Raw genomic sequence first — 19,425 nt, 5'->3', positions numbered from 1 at the left:
TACTTTTCTCTCTCCCATTTTAACTAGCTCAGCGTTTTCAATACGTATGTAATTTATTGAGTCAGCAAAATCCATCTCAAATTGTCCATTGTAAGTAATTTATAGTCACTAAGCTACACATGCCCCCTGGTGGTGAAACACATACTCTCCAAGATCCCAAATAAGAATTGAGGATTGCTGGTGAGCCCCATATTCCAATAGTCAAACTCATTGAGTAAATTGCTTCTGATTTGTGTTCCTGGCTTCTTGACGTTATGGGCTACATTTAGCAAACAAGTAAACTCCTTTGCAGTCCTGAGGATAGATTCAGAATAGCCTGTACTGGTGGCCAGTTGTCACAAACCAGAGTTTACACACCCTGTACAGGATTACTCTAAAAAGAACATTCTCTCCTGAGTGTGATCAGTAGGGCTTTGACTTCTGGAAGTTTCTAAATAGGAGCCCCAGGAAACCAGGTTGCTTCTGGGGTGAGGTCTCACTCTAGACATTCCACAAGTCTAGGCCAATTTTATCCATCAATTTCAGGAAACTAAATGAGGAAATAAACTGTGATATAGGATCCTCTGGTGTTCTAGGAATCCTTTTTATGTTTAAGTTGCTCTAAATTTTTATACCCTGCTTCATCACATTATGAATGTAATTCAGATGAAATGCAATATTAGTAGTGTTTTTATAAAGTATGAAAAAAATAAAGATCTCTTAATTTACTATAATACACACATCACCTCCTTATTCCCAGTGCATCCTACAGTAAACATACACACATACTGTGTGTTGGTGAGCACTAAGCTTTAACGTAAGACTTAGTATTGTAAGAACAGAGTCTTGAACCAAACAGACGCCATGACAGGCTTTAAGTTTCCCCTTTAAACTAGAAGATCTAAGGGTCAGTCTCTCCAGAACTATTAGGCGGTTACACATTACCCGAGGCAAGAGACCACTCTGAGGTATCCAATCAGGAAAGGCCAGCTACCTCTCCCCACATTCCTGAAGGTGAGGCCTACAGACAGAAACTTTAGATAGGATCCTGTTACCTAATGTTAAAGTTAACCCGATAGTCACCAAACAAGACCCTCAACTCGCACTGTAATTGGTTAATTTCAAAGGTACTCTAAATGTTGTAATTGGGTCCCGCCAAAAGTAATGAACGCTCTGAACAATGTGTATGGTTAGAGTTGCTGCCAATGCTGTTATACAATAATGATTGGATGTCACAATTTCCTGTAACTCCCCCTTCCCAAACTCATAAAAGCCCTACCCTGCCCTTGTTCAGGGCTCTCAGCAGGGATCCACCACGCTGTAAAGTCTGTGAGCCCGAGCTTAGGCCCGGCCAGCCTAAGCCCGTAATAAAACCGCCCTTAGCTATTGCATGCGTGATCGGTCTCTCTGGCGGTTTCTGGTTTTGGGGTGATAATGAAAACTTGGGCATTACAGTATCACTTACATTCCATTTTCCAACTATAGGAAAATCAGTAGTGTCAAAATCCTGAAACCTTCCAGCCTTTCTTTTCAATGGCATTTACATTAAAAAAAAAAGTCATTCTGAATACCAGGGGGAAAATGAACACAAAAATAGCTCTTAGAAGCAAACAGATTACTCCTGGAGAGAAAAAATGCTTGCCAGGACAGCTACCTACCTGGAGTCTTCGTCTACTCAGTTTTACTGGTTTTCCTTCTTCAACAACAAGGGTCTTGAGCAGAATCTGGGTGCCACGTTGGTGGTTTTCTGAGTACACTTGCACATAGACTCCTACTTCTACAATTATCTCTTTAACTTTCACTGTCAGGTTGAACATATCAGAATCGCCACTGCCGTCATGCCTATAAGTCACATGTCCTTGCTTCAAGTCATGTAGGGAAAATGCGAGGGACACTGAGTGGTTGACCAGCATTCTGCCATGTTTTGGGGGCCGTACCACGTGGAATTCGATCTCATGGTCTGTTCGGACATCTTGGTTTGTGGTGACACTGAGGTTAGCTGCGGTGAGGCTGCTGTCCTCTCCTCTCTGTACCAGCAGCCCCGTGTTGTTGGCTATCTGGACATAAGGGTCTGATGCACTGACCTCGAGAAGGAAGGACGTGTAATGGACACCATCTGTCACGAACAGCACAAAGCGGGCAGAATCTGCACCCTGATGCCTGAAGAGGACTCGCCCTGCCTGCAAGTCATCTTGCCTGAACTGGTATAGTGTCTGCGAGAGATCACTGGCTCTCACCAAGTCCCCATTTGGGATGCCCCGGCGGGTATAGAGCAACTGTCCATCATCAAAATCTGAGTCGGGGTCATGGTAACAGACATCTGCCAGAGTCAGCAGGCGCTGGCCGTTTCTCACAACATGAAAGACCCTATCGACCACACGCACTGGTTTCTCATCATTCTTTAGCCCTACAGAAATGGTAACTTTGATTTCCGTAGATAAATGCTCCATGTCAAGATCCCTGATGGCTCCGTCGTGGCCTGGTACTATGGCGGAGGCCACAAGGACGAATTCGTCACGCTGGGTCTCAGAATCATCGTGGACATACATCAGCCGCTCACCCACTAGGTCTTGATCAGTGAATGCGGTAATGTTGTCATGACTTCCCAGAGGATCTGACAAGTTAATCAGTTTCAGCTTCCCGTGTTGAGGACTCTGGGTGATTTTATATTGGAAGGTCTGATTGTCCAGGGTTTGAGCAAATAATTCTGATTTTGTAATTAATTTGCCTTCTCCTTCTTTCACAAAGAATCCTCTGTTAGTCACAATAATGCGTGTCTTATCTGCTTCAAAGTTTATTCTGAAAGTATAATTTTTTGATTCTATGTGCTTTGCAACAATCAAGAACCTAAAGGTATCTTGTGTGTCGTCCCTGGGCCTCTCCTGTGGCTCGTAACTTATCTTAGAGTCTGCAATGTCTTGTTGGCTGAAGACTGAGTTTGTTTTTAGAACTTTATTGCCAAGTAGCAATTTTCCTTTCTTGGGTGGGGTCAGTAACTTAAAATGCATTTTCCTCTGAGCTACATCCGCACCCTCTGTCACAGCCTGCAAATGATCCGAACTCAATACTTGTCTGTTTATTTTACTGACCTTTAGAGGAACATTTTTCAGAAGTGTAAACTTTAGCCACTGTACAGTAATCGGAAACAGTAGCTCTTTGCTGACTTTTCCTTCTACATGAACTTTAAATTTAAAGTGATCTGTAACATTTTCTAGCTGTAATTCTTGAAATGTACTATGGTACCGGACCTGACCCTGATCAATGGAACGCTGAGAAAAGGTACTAACTTGTTTCCATTCTCCACTTGACCCTTGCCGCTGAATTTGGCCAAATTGGGGTGACTGAGTGATGGCATAGCAGGTCTCCATCTCGTGGGGTCCACCATTAACCTCCACCGACAAGTTACTCTGTGTAATCAGAACTGTGGCACCCTGCTGGACAACTACACCGGTTCTAATGGCCACTTCAAAGTCCCAAGGAACAGCCATCACCCGTAACACTACTGTATTGCTAACCAGCTCTCCATCACTTGCTCTCAGAAGGATCCGGGAGTTCCGAGGACCTCTGTGCACGTAGAAAATGTTGCCATCTCTTAAATCCCCATATGTAAAACCCTGAATGGCTTTCCCAGGATCATTGGTATTTTCTAAAAACCCAACATCGGAATTGAAGTTGCCAAGAATGGAGAAAGTAAGACTCAAGGAATCTGTGTCAGGGTCTGACACATGTATTATATTTGGAGTCAGTCGTTTCTTAGAATGCTCAAATGGGAGAAGCAAGTTTCCTTCGGGAAGCTTAAGGTGTGGGGGGTCATTTATTGGAATGACAGTAATGTTGAACACATATGGAACATGGCCCTGCAGATAAAATGGCATTTTCTGCTTGCTGCTGGAAGAAACAGAAAATGTGAAAAAATCCCTAGGTTCTTCCGAACCATCATGGACATACCAAACTTTCCCTTGCCCCAAATCTAACATAGTGAAAGCTTTCTCCATTTCCCGCACAGGGGAAACATCTAACTGAAGGAACCCATGAAGGGGCATTTCTTCTATTTTAAATAGAATCTGAGAACGATGGATACCCAAATCTTTAGATTCCACATCCACTTTCATATGCCTTTGTTCCAGTAAGGCTCGCCCACCTTCCTGGACCTCCAAGTTACCCAGACTCAATAAATAGTTGCTCGAATCTTGAAAAGTAAGCTTGCCTGCCTGGGTGACAGTGGTGGAAAGGGGAAATTCTGACTGAAGCAGGTTTTCCCCCGTTGTTATAAAAGGATTTTCATTATCACTACTCCTCATTTTACAGCCTGCAGCTATATCTTTGGAAACAAGGGCATCCTTCAGTGCTTTCTTTTCTGAGTTGGCTTCCAAGCCTCTTAAGCATCCTTTCAAAGAGATTCCTCGAGCAGATTTCCTAGGTACAGAGGCAAATCCTAACTTCTTAACTTCTTCTACTTTACGGGCATCAAGACCTCCCACAAAGAGGGGGCCTTCAGATACAAATGGCTTGCTTTGCAAAGGCAGCAATGTCCTTACCCCTTGTCCATCCACCATCAGGTCCAGATACCTTCCAGTGAACTTAAGTTGAATAATGTGCCACTTGTTGTCACTAACTAAGCTAAAAGAAGAGAGCTGGGTGTTACTTTTGCTCCTTCCTACGTGAGCCCTCAATAGACCATTAACAATTTCCAAAGCAGCAAAATATCCTTCTCTACCTGACTGAAATAAAAGCAAGGCTTGTTGCATTCCAGTCTGCAAAGCAAATTCCAATAGCCCCTCCCCATGCACCCTCCATTCCGGGAAAGTGACGTAGGATCTGGAGCTAAAGAAATTGATGGCTTCATCCACTCCTGTAAAAAATTCATCATTGCATCCTAGTGACACTTCGTAAACTTTCTTAAAGCCAGGGTAAGATCTAAGGGATGCAAGGATCTCCTTCTGGTTAAACAGCACATCCTCCATACATCCACGGAAATTGGGAAGCTCTCTGTCCAGGTAAGGGACATCAAGTCCACCGTGGCCTCCCATGTAGATCCCATGTTGAAAGTGCAAATTGTGCACCCCACCAGTGATTTGGCTCGTTGTCTCATAATGTTTGTCAATAACTAGAGCGATACTGTTGTTAACATAGTACAGTTCCACTAAATGCCAAACCAGGTCGTCCATACGAAGTCTTTGCTCAGAAAGGAGCACTTTTTCACCTGCACCCAAATTCATCCTCACCTGAAAGAAAAAGAATTATAGTTAATCAATCTCATTGTGTTTTACTGAGAAAACAGGGCCATTCACAGAGAGATAGAGAGAGAAGGAGGCAGTGCAACTGGGACTTGAAACTGCTTTCCACATTTAGGGGCTTACAGTGAGGTTAAAAATGTTCAGAGTCAGAATATTTCAGGCATACTGGTAAAATCGGAGGAGATTCCAAATTTTCAAATGGCATATGATTTTATCCTAGTAATAGTAATCAAATGGATAGCTATTTTGTTCTCTTTCTCTCTCATGGCTTTTCCTCCGGTAATTGGATGCCTGCACATGTTTAAAGATTTAAGAAAATCTTACCCATAAGTTTCCTGATAGTAGTTCTATTATACAGTAGTCATTTTTCCCAGCTGCAAGAAAAAGTAATCCCCGTGGTTTGCTGGTTTGAAATTTTAATTGAAGAGAGAACTCAGAGGCAACTTCGAGGATGTTGAGCTCCACATAACTCTCACCATAAAAAGATGCTAGGGAAACATTTTTAAGAGAAGTGTAAGTTAGTAAATTCATTACCCAATGCCCATTCCACTTTCTATTGTCATCTCCCTTCAGGGACTGACCCTGCTGAAGAAAGATGGGGTAGCCCGCAGATCCCATGTGGGGGTACAAGGCTCAGTATTTTCTTGACCCAACTCAAAACAGCTCTGATGGATCAGTCCCTCTTCAGAACTCCCAAGAAGGGTGGCCAAGGCTTCTGTTGAAACTGAATCCAAGTCCATGTCCCCAATCCTGCTTTCTTCCCTGCCACAGGGATCATCTCAAGCCACTGGTGGTGAACTGGTGTAAGAGCAGAAGGGAACACACTAGCCAGCTATGAAAGACCAGGCTGTGGAAAATACAGGGCAAATAATAGCTAGGACGACTAGGAATTGGATGTCTATTGCTAAGTTTGAATGAAGCTTTGGACAAAGATACGGAAAACTAGGAGAGATTAGTTGACAATTACATGCTAGAGGGCTTCCCTGGTAGCATGTAAAGTCCTTCTCCTTTCCTACAGCAGGAGAGCAGTAGAAGGTAAGACTCCTGCCCAGGAAAAAATAATCAGGGAAGTCAGTTGAAAATAGAGTTAAAGTCCCACTTACGACAGGCTTGCTCTGACAAAGCTAAGGCCCTGGTTGGGAAAGAATAGCACTTTGACATATGGACTTGGGGACATCTGGGTTGATGCATTCAAATACCTTGGGTCCCTAGATCTCTCTGAACCCACTTAGCCTGCATTAGTGGCCTATTTCCCTATTAAGGCTGGCACGTGCCTTGCTTAAAGAGAATGCAGAGGGCTCTCCTCACAAGTGACATATGACCTCTCAAGATACGCCGCGATATCTCTTCCTGGCCACTAGGCCCGAAACAAAGGTTCAGTGACAGTATAACCTGTGTGGGGACATTTTGGGCTTGATACTAGATCCGAATGTAGCTGTAGGGCCGCTCCAGGTATAGTCTAGTGCCCATAGCTGCGACAACACACATGCAACTGAGGGTGCCTGAACAAGGGAGCAAAGCACAAGTTGGGGCACTCTCCAGGGATTTAGGATATAATTCCCTGGAAAAGACTGCTAGAAATTGGTGTGAACCCACTGCTAAAGTGGCTCTTAGATGCATGGAAAATGCAACGGCTCACTACAAGGGAGATAGACAGAATCACCATGACAGATGGATGAAAGAGACAGAAGTGATATATCCAGGATGGAGCATAAACAGGACCAGAAGAAGCACAAACAAGCACACAAGATGGCAGCCCAGCGCTCCATGTCATCACCATTCTTGAGCCAGCACCTTTCCTCAGCTCGCACACATGGCTGCATGGGGGTATCCCGTGTTACCCGCTGATGGAGGAACAAAACACCTAAGCACAGCTCAAGAGTCAGTTTCATCATATGGATGTGTGATGAAAACAGACTCCAACCGCACCGTAGCTCCTCTTAGTGGTGGCCATGAAAACCACTAGTAAGGCCATGAGCTCCAAAGGGATAGGACTTTGGGTGGAACACCTAGTCATCTACTTTACACAGAGAGAAGTGGCCTGAGATTCAAATAAAGACGGATAAAGAGTGGCAAATGGCCTGGCCAGATGGTCAAGAGCCTAGAATGTGAAAGTTTGAAAAAGTAGGAACGAGGAGGTCCAGGATTGATGCATGATGTGGGAAAAGGTACTGCAAGTTAATGCCCACCCGAAATTATCCAACACAGAATATGCATTGAACAACCAGACACACAGCGTACTTGGCCAGCTGCCATTAGCCAGCTTCTGTCATCTGCCTCGAGAAGTTTAGGGACTTCTGTAGAGTCAACAGTTACTTTAAAACAGAGGGAAGACGAAAACCAAGCCTTCCCCATGACCAATGCGATGTTTTCACTCTTACAGAGTCTCTTACAGAGATGAATCTGATTTCTACAGACTTTTTCAGATGCGTATAAGCACCCTTTTCTCTAGTTAAAAACAACCATTGATAACAAAATAATCATTACGTAAAACCAGAATGTAGCAATAAGGTCACAAAAGAGAAACAAGCTATTACAAACCCGCTAGGTATCCCACTTAGTGTGTATACTCCTGGCATTTCTCATTATGAATCCCCCTCCTCTGATTTTTGACTGACTTAGACGCTGTACTGTTAAGTTTTCAAAACCAGGAAATGTTTTCTAAATCATAAAATCTACTGCTGAGAATGACTAAGTAATGTTCTATTTTCCCACGGCTCACCTCCCTGGCACTAAATCCCCTCCAAACTCAGCTGGTGGCTACAGATTCCCATTATCTCCCAGGAAAAAACAAGGAAGCGGGTTTAAAACTTCTAGTTTGACAGTCAGGGGCAGTCTCCTTACATATCTCCAAATGGACCCCAACTTTTGTGGCTCCTAGTAAGTGCCTCAAGATAACAGTAAAAAGCAAATCAAAGCACAGAAACACTAGAAAGAGAAAGGTGATCTCTACCTGCAGTGAAGGAAAAGGAGTGACTTCAGCATTACATGTGTAGAGCAAATCAAAGTGAACAAAAATCAGAGCAACTTCCTGGTTGTACATGATTATATAAAAAGTGAAATGGTTGAATGGAAGCCCAAGACTGGCAGTCCGGTAGGTAAAAGACTTTTCAGGGAAGATAAACATTGATAGTTCTCTATAATTTCTCCCAAGAAGATGATTATTTGAATCATTTTTCTCTACCTTAGAAATGGTTCCCAGGGCGCCTGGGTGGCTCAGTCGGTTAAGCGTCTGACTTCGGCTCAGGTAATGCTCTCACGGTTTGTGGTTCCAGCCCCATGTCGGGCTCTGTGCTGTCAGCTCAGAGCCTGGAGCCTGCTTCGCATTCTGTGTCTCCCCTTCTCTGCCCTTCCCCCACTTATGCTCTGTTTCTGTCTCAATAATAAATAAACATTAAAAAAAATAAAAGAAATGGGAACCATTACCAAACTACAACTTTCTGTTTTTCTTGTTTGGCTTTGATTTTGTTTTGGGATTTTTGACTTATCATTTATTGAGCACCTACTATGTGCCAGATACTATCAGAAATTGGAGGTAGGAAATTACTAAGACAGAAGAGTTTGCAGACTATCAGAGGGGGAAAGCTTCTGAAAAAGAAGGGTGTATCCAATCCAGGTGGTACAACAACAGCTTGGTTTTACAAAGGAAGGAGCAATCTGCCCATAAAGCATCTCTCCCTGGCAGATGTAAGTGCCCATCCTATATGAACTTTTGCTGCCTACAAATATACCAAGTGCTTGATTGGTCCCAAGAATTTGAAGGTGAATGACACAGACTGCCAATCAAACAATTACACTGGCTTGATTATTACCTGGGACATGTAGACCACAACAGGAGCACTTGGCCTAGTCAAGGAGGATGGACTAAAGGTGTTTCCCATAAGCAAGACCATGGCTTCCAGGAAGACCTAGTGAGGGCCAGATGAGAGAAAGAGGAGAGAAAGAAGGGGGAGAAATAGGAGAGAAAGAGACCGGTGACTGCAAAGAACCAAAGGTCCAGCCTGGCTAAGCACAGAGTGAAAGGGGAGCAGCCTGGGGCAAAGCTACAGAGGTATGAGGGGCAAACGGCCAGAGGGCACATGCCACTGTGTCCAGCTGAAAGGCCATCCCTGAACTTGCCATTTGAAGCAGCTACTCCTTGGGGAACCTGAATGGCTCACTTTGTTAAGTGTCAGACTCTTGATTTAGACTCAGGTCAGGATCTCACAGTTCAAGAGATCTAGCCTTGCGTTGGGTTCTGTGCTGAGCAAAGCCTACTTGGGATTCTCTCTTATGGGTTCTCTCTGTCCCTCCCCTGCTCATGCTCTCTCTCTCAAAATAAATAAATAAACTTAAAAACAACAACAAAAGTAAAGTGGCTAATCCTTTCGAGGCCCCTATCATCATCTCTAGTTACCTTTTTCATTGGTTTCCTGGGTTATTACCCAACTGTACACCACCCATTCAACAGAACGTGAAGTTCTGAGGACAGAACCCTTTGCTAGTCTTGGTCACTGCTCAATCCTCCGTTATCTACAAGAGTGCCCAGCACACAGTAAGCACTCAACAAATGATGGCTTTGGAAGCCAAGGTAAGAGTTCAGACTCTATCCAAAGAAAGCCATAAAGGGACCAAACAGGGAAATGATGTGCCCAGACCACAATTTAGGTGATTTTGGCTGAAGTGCAGAAAATGGGCTCAAAGGGATAGTGGGGAGCAGACAGGGAGAAGTGTGTGGGTTCAAGCAATATTTAAAAGCCTAGATTGTGTAGGAGGGAAAGAGAGAGGATGGGGAGGGGGTGGGCAATCCAGATTGATTTTGAGATTTCTGCCTGGATATCCACTTCCTGAGAAGGGAACCCTGGGAGGGAAGCTTCTATTTCATTTTGCTTTGTTTTATTGGTACATATACGGCGAGAAATTCTTCAGAACATTTGGGAAGCAAATGGCTAACTGAACAACTGGGTCCCATGGGCAGGGACCCGCCGGTTGGGGGAGGGGAGCCTTAGAAACCACATTAAGATGATTGTAGACAACGGGGAAACCGTGGTTTTTAGTTGGGAGAAAAGATATCAATTCGTATTTTGGAAAGATCAACCTGGTGACTGTGTGAGGGCAAAACAAGAGCGGGATAAAAGCTAAGCTAATTACTAAAGTATTAAAGAGAGAGAGCGAGCGAGAGAGAGAGATTTCAGAACAGTTTGCTTTCCCTGGAAATTAGATCTGCCTTTTCAAAATACAACATTGTCGACAATTTTATATTATGCCTCTTAATGTATTGCCTTTCTCCCAAATATATTCCATAGATGATGTAAGTATAGAAGCTTGTCTTAAGAATTAAAACACAAAACCACAAAAACGAACTTCTCCGCTAGAGCACTTGCGTTACACAGAGTCCTGAGACGAGGCGGTAGGAGGAGGGCTGATGCTACAAAGCTGTTCTTCCTCACGCTGACCCTGTGAGGGGACTCACTGCACTCGAACACGAAAGCCACACTGAACCCCTCAAATCGGCTCTGAGGAATCTCTGCACTGTTTTACTGTGGCATTGACGCCACTCACTTTATCAAACTGAAGTTCAATATTTATTCAAGAGACACCTAACCATCCGGAGCACTCAGAGAAAGAAGAGAACTTCCAAGTATGAAGTAACTTCACTCAAACATCTAACATGCCTGAGCCCCACCTCCTTTGTTCACTGAATGCAAACCCCAACGAGGGGAGTTCCAAGTCTCTCCCACAACACTCAGGTCCCCTAACCAACAAGCTGGGACAGAAAGTCAATGGGCGAAGACATATTTTCTCCATGGCTGCAGGATGGGCAGTTGTTTAGTGGGCTGGGGGGTGAGAGCCCCCACCCCCCGCAATCTCTCTGCTGAATGCACTGCTGACACTGTGGGAGGGCGTAGAAGGAGTGGATAGAAGGCCCAGGGCCACCGTGTAGATGCAAATCTGGGGTTTCCGGGTGGAGTCGGAGCAATCCACAGGCCTGGAATTCTTGCTGTTGTAGAACAGGATCCACCAGGTTCTCATTTTTCATTCATTCCCCACACATTAGTCACCACGCCAACTGCTCAGGTTGCAAAGAGAAAACCAGCACTTACTCTGCCCTTAGCTACTCTCAGTGGGGCATTCTCCACGCCCACTGCGGAAGGTCCAGGGAGCTATTCCTATAGACTCTGAGCTTCCCGTAGCACCGAGGTTGTGAGGCAGTCCCGGCCCCTGGCTGGGGGCTGATTGACCTGACAGCTCCCTCCTTAGTGACATAGAGCCTATGTCCTATTCTGGATGCCCCACAGGTGGCCCTTCACATGTCTATGTTTGCTCTCTCACCTTCATTTCCGATTGCTGCTGCTGCAGATTACCACACATGCAATGGCTTAACATGACACCGATTTATTGTCTCACAACTCTGGACACCAGTAGTCCAAGCTAGGCCTCACTGAGCTAAAATCAAGGTGTCTGCAGGGCTGCATGTCTTCTGGCAGCTCCGGGGGAGGATCCGTTCCCTTGCCTTTTGCAGCTTCTACAGGCTGCCACGTTTCTTGGCTTGTGCCAGCAATCACGGCACCCAACCTCTGCTTCCAACATATCCCCTTCTCCCTCTTAGAATATGATCGCATCTGTAAAGTCCCTTTTGCCATGTAAAGCAACGTGTTCTACGTTCTGGGAATTAAGATGTGAACTTCTCTGGGGAGGCGTTATTCTGCCTTCCACAGCCCCCGGGTACATACTGTTATTCAGTTGCTTGTATTTATTGAGCACCTGTCATTTGTAGGCACTGGACTAAGTGCTGGGAATACAGAGGTGGCTAAAGCAGTAGCATTGGGAAAGGCCTCAGAAGCAGAGATTATGACTTTTGGTTGTGCTTTGTACAGCCTATGCAGCTCTATTTAAAATATATATGTGTGTGTGCGTGTGTATATATAAACTTTAATATATATTTTATAATTTATATTTTGTGACATATTATATATAATATATAACATTTATGATATGTATTATATATTTTTATAATGTATGTCTTATAATATGTTATATACAATATTTTACATATATTAAAGTTTATTTATTTTTGCGAGACAGAGAGCACACAGGGAAGAGAAGCACAGAGAGAGGGAAGAGAAAATCCCAAGCAAGCTCTGCACTGCCAGTTTAGAGCCCGATGTGGGGTTCACAAACTGTGAGATCATGACCTAAGCAGAAATCAAGAGTTGGATGCTTAACTGACTAAGCTACCCAGGTGCCCGTATGTGTGTGTGTGTGTGTGTGTGTGTGTGTGTGTGTGTGTAAGCGTGTGTATAGTGTTTATTTATTTTTGAGAGAGAAAGCAGGAGCAGGGGAGGGGCAGAGAGAGGGGGATAGACAGAGGATTGGAAGTGGACTCTGTGCTGACATCAGTGAGCCCAGTGCAAGCTCGAACTCACAAACCATGAGATCATGACCTGAGCCAATGTCTGTTGCTTAACCAACAGAGCCACCCAGGCACCCTTTTGTTTTAAAATATTAATTAAGATATTTTAAATAAAAGAGATCTTAATCAAACCCCTGAACCCTGGCTTCCCTGCACAAATCAGCTGGCCAGGCAACCCTGGGGCTTATTCAGCAGAGCAGCCAGGAGTGGGCGTGGGTGTTTTAGCCCCTCGGTTCACCACTCCCTGTCACCTCCTGCCGCACCAGCTTGGCACCATGTCACCATGACACATGGCCGGGGCGCAGGATGGGGTTATGTTTGGGTTTGGGTGCTACAGCTTCAAGTAGAAATGACAAAGTGAAGCAAAAGAAATGGCAGAGGGGGGTGCCCAGACACCCACTGTGGGGCCAGAAGAAAATATTAGGACTTCACAGGTTGTCTTCATCTAAAAACGTAAGAATTGAGACTTTATTCCTGTCTAGTTGACAGACTGATGGGCATCCTGTCTAAGTCGCCCGTGTGAGACCAGCCCCGAGTGTCACCTGCTGGGTCCTCAAGTCTCCCTGAGGGGACAGCGGGAATTCTACACTGTGCTGATGCTGACGGCCTCACTCTCCTTCCCATTCAGTGACACACCACACGTGGATCTGCCTGGCCGGCTGGGTTTACAGTTGTACAACCTCACCGCGACTACACACATCCTCATTAAAAGGTCAGTTCCTTTTTAAAGTTCCTGCAAATAAGCCATAGATGAAAATACATGGAAATAATGCAAGGGCCATTAATGCAAAGGAACTAAGAGTACTGGAACTTTCTCCGCTTCCCGTTCAATCTCCTCCTCGGTGCTGGTGCAAGGTCAAAGCAATAACATTCCAATGATTGAATGATAAGAAGGTAGCCAAAAATGAGAAATTACTGAACTATTGACGACATGGGTCTCATGCTGAGTGTATGTTGTACCTTGAGAAAGCAGGTGTTGATAGTAGGACTGATACTTGGTTTGCAAATAGAGAGATCTGGAGGGAGGGTATGTGCTAAAGACACTCTCCCTAAGACAGTGTGTTTACCAGACAAAGTGGCTCCCTGCTGGTGACACTCTCCAAGCTGAGACCTCACCTGGTGTCCCTCAAGGGCTGAGAACAGAGTTCACCTAAGCCTTTAACGAGCAGATTCTTCAAAACAACGGCCTGAACCATCTAAAGACGTAAGGAAGACACCTAAAACCAGATCACCTAAAACCATAGGTGATCTGATTTCAAAAAGCATTATTTTCCAGTTATCCATGGTCATCCATGGTCCAGAAGCAGCTGTTCCTCCTTCTGACCTCAACTTGGGAGATCAACAGCAGCCTAAAGCTATGTCACAGTGCTGCCCTCACTCACTCAGCTTCATCTCCTCACACAGGCATTTCATTAGATCACTGCATCACAAGAAGGGTGAGTGCAGTCCAGTAAGATACTTTGAGAGAGTGAGACCACATTCATATAACTTTTAATACGGTATTTTTTTTTACAGCTGTTCTATTTTATTGTTTTCAGTGATACCTCATTTACAAATTCGACCTTATCATAGGTATGTATTCTAGGAAAAAGCATAGTACCTATAGGGTTTCATAATATCTGTGATTTCAGGCAGTCACTGAGGATCTGAGAACGTATCTCCCATGGATAAGGCAGAGCAACTGTATATGCTATAGAATTCTTTTTTTTTTTTCAGTTTATTTTTGAGGAGGTGGAGTTACAATGCCAGAGCAGCATGGAGAGTATTGAGTGTGTTGTGATTTGTCAAAATCTCTGAATCTCTGCCTTGCACAATTGCATGAACATTTTCTAGGGTGGCACCCAGCCATTGCTCGGTGAGACTTTATCCAGAGAGCTGGCCTGGGTCCAAGCTGCAGGGATCTCTGAAGTGTGGGTATATTTTTCCTTTTGAAATTTTTTCTTTAATATTTGTTTATTTTTGAGAGAGAGAAAGAGAGAGAAAAATAGAGCACAAGCAGGAGAGGGGTAGAGAGAGAGGGAGACACAGAATCTGAAGCAGGCTCTAGGCTTTGAGCTATCAGCACAGAGCCCAATGAGGGGCTTGAACACACAAACTGAGATCATGACTTGATCCAAATTCAGAGGTTTAACTGGCTGAGCCACCCAGATGCCCCTGAAGTATGGGGTTTTTAAACACAATCCTATCTGAAATAAAACTCTGGAGGGAGGTGTCACCTGGCAGGCAGACAGCTTGGACATGAACAAGGTAGAGGCAGGGAGGGGACGGTGGCTGGAGACAAAGGAGGGGTGCTTCCCCACGGGTTGGGGAAAGCATGAAGTTTTTATGCCAGAGACTAGGGAGCTGGGTGAAGCCATTTCAAACTCACCCACGCACGTGCATGTGCATCACACTGTAAGCTAGGCTAAGCAGTGCCACCTAGTGGAGAATGGAGCCCTTACACCAAGCCCTGCCCAGCTGCGCCCTCCAAGTAATCCCTAGAAGACCAGCACAAGCCACTCCCCCTGCTTAGAGTACAGACAATAGAATGCTTCATAGTTTCAGTGGAGGGAACACTGGATATAACTTCATTAGGGTTTCATTCATCACAATAATAAAAGGAAGGATAAAAACCACATGATCCTCTCAATAGACACAGAAAAAGCATTTGACAAAATACAGCATCCTTTCTTGATAAAAACCCTCGAGAAAGTAGGGATAGAAGGATCATACCTCAAGGTCATAAAGGCCATATACAAAAGACCTACCACTAATACCATCCTCAATGGAGAAGAACTGAGAACTTTTCCCTGAGGTCAGGAACACGACAAGATGTCCCCTCTCACTACTGCTATTCAACAGAGTGTTGTAAGTTCTAGCCTCAACAATCAGACAACACAAAGAAATAAAACGCATCCATATTAGCAAGGAGAAAGTCAAACTTTCACTCCTCACAGATGACATGATATTCTATGTGGAAAACCCAAAAGATTCCACCAAAAATAAATAAATAAATAAATAAATAAATAAATAAATAAAGCTAGAACTGAATTCAGCAAAGTTGCAGGATATAAAATCAATCAATGTGCAGAAATCAGTTGCATTTCTATACACCAATAATGAATCAATAGAAAGAGAATTCAAGGAAGTCATCCCATTTACAATTGCACCAAAACCCATAAAGTATCTAGGAATAAACCTAACCAAAGAGGTGAAAAATCTACACACTGAAAACTATAGAAAGCTTAAAGAAGAAACAAAAAATGGTAAAACATTCCATGCTCATGAATAGGAAGAACAAATACTGTTAAAATGTCAATACTACCCAAAGCAGTCTACATATTCAATGCAATCCCTATCAAAATAACACCAGCATTCTTTACAGAGCTTGAACAAATAATCCTAAAATTTGTATGGAACCAGAAAAGACTTGTAATAGCCAAACCAATCCTGAAAAAGAAAACCAAATCTGGAGACATCACAATTCTGGACTTCAAGATGTATTCCAAAGCTGTCATCATCAAGACAGTATGTATGGTACCGGCACAAAAACAGATACATAGCTCAATGGAACAGAATAGAGAACCCAGAAATGGACCAACAAAAGTATGGCCAACTAGTCTTTGACAAAGCAGGAAAGAAAATCCAATGGAAAGTAAACAGTCTCTTCAGCAAATGGCGTTGGAAAACTGGACAGCAGCATGCAGAAGAATGAACCTGGACCACTTTCTTCCACCATACACAAAAATAAACTCAAAATGGATGAAAGACCTAAACAGAAGCCAGGAAGCTATTAAAATCCTAGAGGAGAAAACAGGCAGCAATCTCTTTGACCTCGGTGGCAGCAAATTCTTACTTGATATGTCTCTGGAGGAAAGGAAAACAAAAGCAAAACTGAACTTTTGGGACCTCATCAAGATAAAAAGCTTCTGCATGGTGAAGAAAACAATTAGCAAAACTAAAACGCAACCAACAGAATGGGAGAAGATATTTGCAAATGACATATCAGAGAAAGGATTAGTATTCAAAATCTGTAAAGAGCTTATCAAACTCAACACCCAAAAAACAAAGAATCCAGTGAAGAAATGTGCAAAAGACATGAATAGACATTTTCAGAAACATCCAGATGGCTAACAGACATATGAAAAAATGCTCAACATCACTCATCATCAGGGAAATACAAATCAAAACCGCAATGGGATACCACCTCACACTTGTCGGAATGGCTAAAAGTAACAACTCAGGCAACAACAGATGTTGGCGAGGATGTGGAGAAAGGGGAACTCTATTGCACTGCTGGTGGGAATGCAAACTGGTGCAGCCACTCTGGAAAACAGATGGAGGTTTCCTCAAAAAATTAAAAATGGGACTACCCTACAACCCAGCAATTGCACTACAAGGTATGTATCCAAAGATACAGGAGAGCTGATTTGAAGGGGCACGTGCACCCCAATGTTTATAGCAGCACTAGCAACAATAGCCAAAGTACGGAAAGAGCCCAAATGCCCACCGACTGATGAATGGATAAAGAAGATGTGGTGTATGTATACAATGGAATGTTACTTGGTGATCAAAAAGAATGAAAGCTTGCCATTTGCAACAACCTGGATGGAACTAGAGTATATTATGCTAAGCAAAATAAGTCAGTTGGAGAAAGACAAATATATGATTTCATTCATATGTGCAATTTAAGATACAAATAGATGAACATAAAGGAAGGGAAGCAAAAGTAATGTAAAAACAGGGAGGGAGACAAACCATAACAGACTCTCAAATACAGAGAACAAACTGAGGGTTGCTGGCGGGATGTTGGGCAGGGGGATGGGCTACATGGGTGAGGGGCATAAGGAGGAAACTTGTTGGGGTGAGCGCTGGGTGTTATATGTAAGTAGTCAATCCCTAAATTTTATTCCTGAAATCATTATTCCACTGTATGTTAACGAACTTGGATTTAAATTAAAAAGTAATAACACAAGTAAAGTTTATTTCTTTATTTTGAGAGAAAGAGCGCATGAGCAAGGGAGTGGCAGAGAGAGGGAGAAGCAGGATCCCGTGCTGTCGGCACCACACCCCAGGTGAGGCTTGACCCCAGGAACAGAACAATGAGACCATGACCTGAGCCAAAATCAAGAATCAAACATTCAACGGACTGAGCTACCCAAGCACCGCATGGAATTCTTCAAGAAACCTTCTCTATCCACTTTCTGTATCCCTAAACGGGTATCTAACCCACAGGCTCTCGGCCTCAGTCCCAAATCAACTGCCTGGATGACAAAGAAAGATGGCAATCCGTAGAAAATGAGGGAAATGAAAATTACTGAGTAGTTCTCTGGCTGTGAAGACGTCTTATATTTTATTCAAGCCTCTCCGAAGAAGTTACTATCTCAGTTTCACGGGTGCAAAATGAAGGCCTAGAGAAGGAACGTCACTTTCCCAAAGCCATCTGGGAACATATGCTAGCACCCAAGCTGAAGCCCATTGACTCCAAAGCTTGGACTTGCCAGCCCCCTACCCTGAGCCCTGGATCGCTGGCGCATCACTGACCACCACCCAACCAGACCCATTCCCCGCCCTCCCAGATCTCCCTGTTCTGAAGCTGCACCCTCCCCTCTCAAAGCCACATCAAAGTCTCAATTATGCAGCTCTAGGACTCCACGTCCAGACCAGTCCACCCTTCAGTCCAGGCAGGAATCAGGAAGGAGGAAGGAAGGTGGAGAGGAGGAGCTTGGAACCGAGCCACAGGGTAAGAGGAGAGTGAGGTGTCCATAGTCCAGGTGCCATCATCTGGAACATTATTCGAAGCACCTAGTGAAACCTCTAGGCGGTGAAGGCAGCAAGGGCGCTGTTTGTCTATTCTAGGCCTAAAGTGAAGTAAATAAGCATTCAGAATTTAATCCGAATCCTAGAGATACAAGGCCGCAGATTTAGAATGTGTTATCTTAAAAAAGTCTCAAAGGAAGTCTTTCATTGCACTAAATTAAATTTCAGGGAGCCACAAGGGGCAGGAAGGCCCAACTGCAGGACTCGATTATGTAAAAAGTCTAAATAATCAAGCTTTTTTTATCAGTAATCCTTGACTTCTAGAAAGCACAATTAAAGTGCAAAGCATTTCCATTGCATGAGGTCCAGAAAATGTAGGCGGACTTGTGGAGGGACTTACAGAACAATAGGCCAGGCCAGCGACCAAAGAATGTCAGGAGTTTAAGGCCCCAAACCCGGGCCGGTGCTGTGCAGCACAGTACCTCTCTCGAGGCCTGGGGAAGGCGCAGAGCCGCAAAGGATCAGAAGGAAGGGAGGCAGGATTCGTTCGTTCCGCTCGTCGGAGTGCAACCAAGAGTCCAAGTCTGAAACCCCCGATCGGCCGAGAGGGCTGCGCGGAGTTCGGGAACAGCCCCCCTCCTCCACCCCGGAGCTCCCCGGAACTAGCGGGGCCGGGCCCCGCCGGGCGGGAGCTGGAAGTTCCCCGCAACCGCGCGGACACCGCCGCGCAAGGTCGAGGGGCCTCCTCCCCGCCACCCAGCTCGGGAAAGCCCAACCTGAGAGGTAGAGTCAAGGTCGCCGCGGGGTTTTGCGGGGTCCCCGGAGTCCCGGAGGGCCCCCACGCGCCCTCGCCCCTGCTCGCCCCGCTTCTGCTAGCGGGCTGGGCGGGGCCGGCAGGGGAAGGCACAGGGAGGGGGAGTTAGGCGCGTACCTCCGAGCGCCCCGCGCGCCCCGAAGAGCCCCAGGCAGGCGACGACCAGGAAGAGGCGGTGGGCCCCTAGCCGCCCCATCCCGCCGCGGCGGCCCTGCGCCCGCGCTTACTCCGGGGCGGCAGCCCAGCTACCTGCGCCGCCCCCA

The 19,425-nt window shown here is 44.9% G+C and overlaps 1 protein-coding gene across 1 annotated transcript in view; it reads right to left on the bottom strand.

Moving 5' to 3' along the window:
- Positions 1-19,358, bottom strand: part of LOC115293521 (chondroitin sulfate proteoglycan 4-like) — a 67,055-nt gene extending 47,697 nt beyond the window's left edge. The window contains exons 1-3 of the mRNA XM_029941262.1: positions 19,280-19,358; positions 5,541-5,704; positions 1,638-5,204 (exon numbers count right to left, since the gene is read on the bottom strand). Of these exons, the coding sequence (XP_029797122.1) occupies positions 1,638-5,204; positions 5,541-5,704; positions 19,280-19,358 (3,810 nt within the window). The remainder of the gene's footprint in view (positions 1-1,637; positions 5,205-5,540; positions 5,705-19,279) is intronic.
- Between the last annotated feature and the right edge of the window lie 67 nt (positions 19,359-19,425).

This window comes from Suricata suricatta, chromosome 6, assembly GCF_006229205.1.
Source record: "Suricata suricatta isolate VVHF042 chromosome 6, meerkat_22Aug2017_6uvM2_HiC, whole genome shotgun sequence".
NCBI classification, from domain to species: Eukaryota; Metazoa; Chordata; class Mammalia; order Carnivora; family Herpestidae; genus Suricata; species Suricata suricatta.
The sequence above is the reverse complement of the archived record's forward strand: the minus strand, read 5'-3'. Positions and strand labels throughout refer to the sequence as shown.